At 30.5% G+C, this 9,179-nt stretch overlaps 1 protein-coding gene across 1 annotated transcript; it reads left to right on the forward strand.

The window, feature by feature from the left end:
* Nucleotides 1-1,752: 1,752 nt before the first annotated feature.
* LOC132280088 (dehydration-responsive element-binding protein 3-like) lies at nucleotides 1,753-3,027 on the forward strand. The gene has a single exon (XM_059782206.1). The coding sequence runs from the start codon at nucleotides 2,026-2,028 to the stop codon at nucleotides 2,752-2,754; it is 729 nt and encodes a 242-aa protein (XP_059638189.1). The 5' UTR covers nucleotides 1,753-2,025; the 3' UTR covers nucleotides 2,755-3,027.
* Nucleotides 3,028-9,179: the final 6,152 nt, after the last annotated feature.

The raw sequence follows: 9,179 nt of genomic DNA on the forward strand, positions 1-9,179 counted from the left end.
CTTAAAATATATTTTCTTTGGGTTGGACTATTGATGAAGGCTCGGTTTCAGCTGTTCTTTTGCCAGGGGCCAGATCAATTAAAGCCCCGTGTTATATATATAATTAATGAAGCATGGTTTACATTACAAACCCTATTTCGCTCCCATGCTGTCACATTTAAAAATATATATATATATAGTTGAAAAGAGTAAATCTATGAACATATTTGAAAATTCCAGATTTGGGAAGTATGGTAAGTGGGGGAAGTTAAGAGGATGGGTGCACGGAGAATTGTTTCGTCAATGCAGCATCTTGATAGGGGTAATTTGGTCTTTTTTGTTAGAATGATATTTATATTATGTAGACGTTAGAGAAATTTAACTTCATCAGCTTGTTAAGATATGGTTACGTCATTAATGTGTAAAATTATTTACACAGCCTTTTTACACAGCCATATCAGCATATTTACTTTATCGTCCCTCTTTCTCGTTCCATTAACGAATCAACCCTATATTAAGTAGGTTTGTAAAAATTATGTTGGGGTTCAGATATGACAATGGTGAAATATAAAACAACAGCTGTATCTAAAAAGAAATAATTCAAAATTCTTGTGTAAATCTATTATTACACATCATATTTACAAAAAAATAAAAAAATAAATAAAAATAATTCCTATTAAGCTCTAAAGTTTTCTTATTTTATCATTAAAAAAATCATACATTTACCAAAACAACAAAAAATTCATCACTCGTTATATATTCCTTACGAAAGAATGAAATAAATTATTTTTTTCCATCTTTTTGTTGGGTTGTATTAAAAAAAAAAAAAAAAAAAAGAGAGAATAAGTTCATAATTTATTATATTTTTTACGAGAGAAGGAAAAATAAAATTTTAAATTATTTTTACCATAATGTGTTTATATTTAATATTGTATTTCATAGAAGATAGTAACTTGTATAATTTAGGATGGTCTATAATTTTAAACATCAATAATAGTCCACTTATTATTATTTTTTTTGGATGGATAAAAATTTGTAAAAAATAAATAATGTTATATTCTTCTATTATCCTTTCTTTCTTTACATCATCTGTACAAACAAATAAAATTTGTTTCATCCTTCTCATTTTCTTTTCATACATCTTTTATCTTCGTACAAAACAATGCATCTTTATAAAAATATAAAATTATGTAATTGTTATTAAAAAATATTCCAACCCTCCCACAATTCCAAAAATCACCATACATTCGTGAGGGTATTTAATTATAAATTATTGTAATTAATAAATTATCTTGTGTGAATAATTATAAGATGATTTTTAAAAATTATTAATTGATTTAAAGTAGTAGAAAATCTACATAATTCTTAAAGATATCAAATTTATTCCAAAAAAAAACAAAAACACTAAACTTGTGTTGAGTTGTACAACAAAAAAAGCCTGCGTCATTAAACACCATGAAAATGCCATGTGTCTCGGACAGCTGTGACTTTCAAAACCCTCCACTCTACTCTCTCTCTCTCTCTTCTATCCGTTTGTGTCCCTGTACCAATGCGTCATTAAGAAGTATACAAGTAATGTCTAAGACCGCGTTTGGATAAATCCCAAAAACCGGGTTAAACACCGGTTCTTGTTTCAAGCTGTTTGGTACGTAGAACAACACTACTTGTACGGCGCGTTCAATCAAGGGTCCGTCCCGAGTGATTTAGAGAACAAGGCCTTTTCCGGGCTTTACAAAACCGATGTTACCTCCGCAGTTTGACAAAGAAGCTCATAACTTTTCATTGGGCTGGCCCACCCCTCTCTCTCTCTCAACTCTTTCTCTCTCTATATTTGTGTATATAAACACATATTACACACGCACATCTCACACACTATATATATATATATAATACACAGCCGAATCATTCATAAACCCTCCTCTCTGATCTTCTATTTTCTCCCTATTCAACACTTCTTTCCTTTTCTACTCATCTGATACTTCTCTCTCTAGACAAGAATAACTGAGCAGACTCATCAACAACTGAGTTCAGATCACACCATTAACAATGGGTGATCCACCGGAGACCGAGTCTAGTACCAACTCGTTCTCGCCACCACCACCAAACTCACCGTCTTCATCATCTGGGTTATCTCAATCCAACCAAAACCTAGACCCAAAAGAGCCCGAATCAGCGGACCCGAATCAGAAAAGGAGCAAGAGGGGGAGAGAGAGCAAACACAGTGTATACAGAGGGGTCCGAATGCGCGCATGGGGCAAATGGGTTTCCGAGATCCGCGAGCCCAGAAAGAAGTCACGGATCTGGCTCGGAACTTTCGCCACCCCGGAAATGGCGGCCCGGGCCCACGACGTGGCGGCCCTGTCCATCAAAGGCACCTCAGCGATTCTCAACTTCCCGGAACTCGCCGAGTTGCTTCCACGGCCCGCCTCGTGCTCTCCACGTGACGTCCAAGCCGCAGCCGCCAAGGCGGCGTCAATGGAGCATCTCAACCCTCCTCCACCACCACCGTCGTCTCCGCCGTCAACGACGTCGTCGTCGTTTATGTCGGAACTTTCGACACCGAATGAACTGGGCGAGATAGTTGAGTTACCGAGTCTGGGATCGGGTTACGACTCGGCAGAGTCGAGGAACGATTTTGTGTTTGTTGACTCGTTGGAGGGATGGGTATATCCGCCGTGGTTGCACAGTGGTGAGGATATTGTTCATCATTTTACTGATGAAATGTCAATATCAGAGACTGCCATTTCAAGCAGTTTTGAGGCTTTCTTGTGGTAGTGTCGTTTTTTTTTTTTTTTTTTTTTTTTTTTTTTTTTTTTTTTGCAGAAAATCGTGTGTTAGGGTTTTTTTTTTTTTTTTTTTTTTTTTTTTCTAATTTGTTTCTAGTAATCAGTTTTTGTTTTGATATCGGAAAATATTTTAACTTTTTCTTTGAAGGACTAAATTAAATACTTTTCTTACTGTTCAAGTTCTGAGTTGGTCCGTATTTAAAGTGCTCAAGATGGGTCATTTTTTACTTTTTGCATAATGATCATCGTATTAAAGTAAAAAGGGGTTACTTCTATCTTTCTCTTTTCAATGACCATTAAACTCGCCTAAAGCAAATCTCTCTCTCTCAAATATATATATATATATATTCTCAATGTCTAATCTTTTGAAATATTTAAATAAACACTGAAGACATTAAAGCTCTTTTATGTTAATTTAGGTTAGCTTTTGAGTTCCAACTAGGGCTCCGAATTTGAAGATCACATTCCTAAACGTTTAGCTAAATCTAGAATTTTAAAAAATATTAATTTGATTTACATCCCGTAGAATAGGGCTGCCTAGCTAGCCTTGGATGGTCTATACATATTACTTTTTCAGTTTGAAAGAATCTACGGAGTAAAGTATTAAGTGGATTGTAAGATAAGAAAAACACAGTACGACTGTGTGTGACTCTGTAAGCAACTCCACAGCGTCCATTATGTAATACCACAAAAAGTAGTGTCCAATTTTGTGTACACACACATATTTACATATTGTACACATATTTACGTATTTTTACTTTTAATTTGGAGCATTATGTAATAGCACAAAGTAGTGTCCAATTTTGTGTATACACATATTTATACTTTTAATTTGGAGATTATGTGAGTTGCACAGTGATACCAAATCGGCCGGTTCAGTTTTGGAGCTTTTAATATTGGTACTCACCTACATGTCATTATGTTACAGTCGTAGATCAAACTTATATTAATCTCACGTGAGACAACATAATTTTTTTTTTCTTTTATATCATTAAAAGAGAAATAGATATAAAACAAGCATGCGTCACTGGATTCTTCTAATGAATGAAGTGGCATATGTTGATCCACTTTGTGAGAGGATTTGTGGTAACAATGGCATAATCTGAATCAATTTGTGATTTTGACACATACCCCCAAAAAGAAAAGAAGAAGAAGAGACAAGGATAAGAAAATTAAAAGTGAAAACTACTTTTACTTTGACATGTCTTCCAATTCCTTTAAATTTGGAAAACGTTTTCAGTGAACATTTGATACGTACGCATTTATTTCATACGCGCGCGTGTACAAACATATTTGTTATTATTTTTTTTTTTTATTTTTGATAGTTTTGATTTAGTATTTTTTTTTTTTTTTAGAATAATGTATCGGTCTCACAATACACCACTATGTAAGTCAGAAGTGCGATTCGAAAGAGAAATTTAAGTACTTAACTATCAGATCCCTTGTCAAGGCCGTTATGTCCTAGAGACTAATTTTAACTTAGATTACTCAAACATTAGTATTCATAATAATAGAGTCGCTTTCTAATATTTTTTTCTGATCCTATAATATTCCAGTGACTCTAAACATATTCTAAACATATTCTTTCCTAATGTTTATGAAATTATAAATACAAGCGCGATAAACTGATTTATCTTGTCTCCAATGATTGCATTCGAATATTAAAAAGCTTAAAGTTTATTGTTGAAAACTATATAGAAATAGACATTTTGAAACTTGACAAACAACTCAAAATCACAATAATATATGATTATGATATTGTGGGGTTGCTGAATTTATATAGTGAGTCACCATGTAGGGTCTATGTTTTGGCTGGTGATGGAGGTTTAATATAAACCCTATTTAAAATGGAATTATGATTAAGAGAGAGAGAGAGACCATATTTAAAATGGTCCCATGAATGAATTAATCATGCATTTATATTTTTAATAAACTTTGGCCACATATAGAGTGTCATCGAGATTAAATATTCAACTTAATATTGTGATACTCGGTACATATAATAATGCAAGATGAACAAAAAGGGCTTGAGCACCACCTACCTTCCAACTTAACTCACCAAATAATTCAATTATTTGGCTATCATTTAACAATATGAAATAAATATACATTACTAGTAATTATGTTTAAGGTAGGACCAAATTTGTAAAATAATTCTAGGAAATGCCAAATATATATATATATATATGTATATATATATATTCTTTTCTCCTCTTATCTATGTTTTAAAATTTTGATATGTTTTAAAATTTTGACATAGCATTTGAGAGTTAAAATGCAAATGGATTCAAATAAAAGTAGAACAGTAACATCAAAATATTATATATATATATATATATATATATATATATATGCAAATGCTTCATTTATTTGAAACTCTGTCAAAGGTTCAACCTCACCAACTTCGTGGCATATATTAACAAAATCTAGCCTTCTAAAATTGTAGTCTTTTAAAATTATTTTCTGACTTCAAAACCAAAAAATAATTGAGAAAGAAGATGCGGATAACTAGACAACCATAAGCGGTGATGATTGTCTCGTCTGTAATATATATATATATATATATATAGGAAAGTTGTAAGTCAAACTTTGATGACCCCATCACACAGCTGTGAGATGTGATGAAAGCAAATTAAAGACCCCACTTCTTTTCTTTAATATTTTTGTCATCTTATTAATTTTTTTTATTATTTATGATTTTTCTGTTCCTATTATTAAGTAATTTAAATTGTACGGACTCGATTTTTATTGTCACCGGAAAAGGCCAATTGACAGCAACTTGGCACTGAAACAAGGTCACACATTGAATATTTTGTTATATGGTTGGAAATTTGGAAACCTTAATTAATATTGCATCATATTTGTTCATAATATTTTCACTTCTTGAGGAATAAAACAATATTTATTTTTAAAGGAGTAATAATTGATGAAGAATTATTTTATTTGTGAAGACTTCTAAGGATATTAAAACAAGAAAGAAAAAAGTAAAACAATAATATACAATTATTATTATTATTTTTTTTTTTTTTTTTTTGTGAAATTTTATGTGCATGTGTATGTAGGTTAGAAAAGTCTTTTACTTCAATTTAAAATTTAACAATTATAAAAATCCACTATATATGTGTCTAAAGAATACATCCTTAATGCATAAGGTTTGCGTGAATTCTTATATCCATAACACATAAGGTTAGCATATATATATATATATATGGGGGCTAATGGCGAAATTTGAAAAAAAAAAAAAAAGGAATTAAGGAAGGGAAAAAAAGGTTAATTACGACAATTTAGAAAAGAAAAAAAAAAGGAAATAAAGAAAGAAAGGAAGGAAAAAAATAGCTAGTGGCGACAATTAAAATAAAAAAGAAAGAAATAAAGGAAGGAAGGAAAAAGTTTAAGGCTAGTTGTTTATATCTATATATATATATATATATATACATATATACACACACACACATATACCTATATGGATTGAAGAAGGAGATGTAAGATAAGTAATGAAAAAGGCTTTAGATGTTAGTTTTGTTTTTAAAAGATGTTATATTTGAAAATAGAAAAAAAAATAATTAATAAATAGTTAAAAAGTCAGATGAAGAATGTATTCGACAAATTTAATATAAATTTTTGAAAAGGTAAATATATATTTCTTAATATGGTAAAATAATCTATATATATATATATATATATATATAAATGATGGTGTCTTACTCATTAATCACTTAATATTAAAGTATTAAAAGAACATATTGAACATTGAAAACGCACAAAAAAAAAAAAAAAAAAAAAAAAAAAAAAAAAAAAAAAAAAAGGACAAAACAAAACAACCTACGTTTTTATTGAGTTAGGGTATACCACGAACGCTTAATATCTTCTCCTCTAAAAATATATTTGTTATTAGCAAATGATTAGGCAAATACTTTTGTAACCTAGTGATTCTAGTTTCTAACTTCTAATTAAATAAATAACAAATGACGAGCGTGATAAGTTATCTCATTAATTACATATTATAATATAAGACATCACGGCATTAATCATGTGATAATTACTTATAGTCCTCGTTTTGACACTAACTTCGATGCAAACCCCAAGGAATATGTTGATTCTTAGTCACGTATTAGCATATAGTTGACCCTTTAATTACTAATTAATGGGATTCCATGGCACATGCTTCTCCGTAATCGTTGCACGTGCTCTGATTGACCAAGTTGGACTTCATTGATAAAATGATTACTCAAATGGATTAAGAAAAAAATTTGAAAAGCCGGTCCAGTGTTCATTTTTTAATTGTAATTGTTAAAAGTCAAATTATTCTAATGTTTCATATAATAATTCAAAATTGTCTTTCACAAATTTTGTATTTTAGTATAAAAAAAACCTCAAACACGACATCAGATATATGAATCTATTTGAGAGGATACAAACATAAGAAATTTTAAATCAAAACAATAAATATTACTTAAATTCACTAATAAAATATCTAATTTACTTAAATACTCTCAAGTTGTTATGATAAATGATTATAGTAATCATCTCTATCTGTGAGAGATAGATGAACTAAGGTAATATGAGAATTTCAATTTATTCAGTACAACATCACCAAAATCCGTCATTAAATTGCATTGACCATAACAAAAGGAAGCATCAGTAAAATTCGTCATTGACTTGTGTTGACCATAATAAAAAGAAGGTTTGTGTAGATTAGTTTCATTTTAAAAAAAGATCCGAGTAATTTTCCAAACCATATGTAAAATAAAATAAAATCATGACCCAATGGCGCTTACATATTCTATTTCTTAACGTCTAATCTCATACCATTAATATATAAATGAAACCCAAAACTTGAAAAAAAAAAAAGAAAAAAAGAAAAGAAAAAAAGAAAAAGGAAAAGGAAAAGAAAAAAAAGAAAAGAAAAAGAAATCCAAAACATTATTTATAACTTCTTAATTAATTTTCTTTATCTTTGGTCAGTATGGGAATGCACGAGGGAATAAAATAATTTGTATATATGCAATGTTATTATATATATATATATACATATATACAATATGTGGTTCTTGATACATCCATTGAAGGTTGTTGGAATGATATTGAATATATATAATGGAAACCCGTAAAGCCCTAGAGGCCTGAGAAGTGGTGTTTTGAAAGGGAATTTTTATAGAAGGGTCACCAGTCCCTCGATTCCTTTGGGAGTCGATTGGACTTGTATTGATGCAATGGACTTTGTACTGATGCAATGTCTGGGCCCTCCCTAGCTTTTTCAAATTAATATCTTTGGTTAGGTTTGTCTGTCTCTCCACTTCACACGTCTCACCAGTTATATGGGGAAAAACTATTAGGGTGTACCACCAACCATCATCCAAATGGGCAAGTCGCTTGTGCATGCATGTGTGTGCGTGTAAAGGTAATTCATACTTTTTTTTTTTTTTTTTTGTGGGTACAGAGGTCGAGGTCTATTTTTATAGACTCAGAGAGGCAACATGAGATTTTATATTACTTACCGTGCGTGTAAAGGTAATTCATACTTTTATTTTATTTATTTATTTTTTTTTTTGTGGGGGGGGGGGGGGAGGGAGGGGTACAGAGGTCTATTCTTATAGACTCAGAGAGGCAACATGAGATTTTATATTACTTACCATATTTTTTTTATAACCACTCCAACAAACTATTTCAGTTTTAACTTGCACAATTCTAATAAAATCTTGGTGCGTTTTACACATTTTGAAATTTGCTTTTAAGTTATATTTTAGGCACAAGTGCACATTAAGCGGAATACTCTAGTGTTGTTCCAAAAAATAAAATAAAAAACTGAAAGATGCAACTTTCGAAAACTATACTCCGACTTGTTTGGCTATTGCCTTTACTTTGTGTTTTTTGCTTTTATTATTATATTGTAGCAAAGTAAAAGCACAAAGTATGTTTAGTAATATTTGTTATTATTTGAATAGTACCGTAGTATTTCTAAAATTGAGGCCAAAATCGAAAGTATCAAAATGATATTTTTGCTTGCTTATGCACTGTAGCAAAAAAAAAAAAAAAAAAAAAAAAAAAAAAAAAAAAGAAGAAGAAGAAGAAGAAGAAGAAGAAGAAATTCTAAATTAATATTTTTAATTAACTATTCAATTTTTCAAACTTGCAACACTTTTTACCAAACATGTTTTGTAACAAATTTACGTTACTAAACAAATTTCGAAATAGTGTTAAATACTCTCTAAAACGATAACATTATTTTTACTTTGAGTAAATTCAAAGCAAAAACATAAAGTAACAGTGGTTATTATACGGACCCTTAGTGTAGCGCTTTTGTTTTTGCAATAACTCCATTATGCCAAGTGAAGAGGCGGCTTCTTTAGCATTGTTAGATGGCTGGTTTGGAAACTCAGTCCCTTAACTCTTTGTTTTCTATCAGCCTATGTC

Source organism: Cornus florida, unplaced genomic scaffold, assembly GCF_030987335.1.
Source record: "Cornus florida cultivar Cherokee Brave unplaced genomic scaffold, ASM3098733v1 CherokeeBrave_3.0.0_Hap2_Chr10, whole genome shotgun sequence".
Classification (NCBI taxonomy): Eukaryota; Viridiplantae; Streptophyta; class Magnoliopsida; order Cornales; family Cornaceae; genus Cornus; species Cornus florida.

Excerpts from the sequence above, each read along its gene's own strand:
- LOC132280088 (XM_059782206.1), top strand. The coding sequence starts at position 2,026 with ATGGGTGATCCACCGGAGACCGAGTCTAGTACCAACTCGTTCTCGCCA.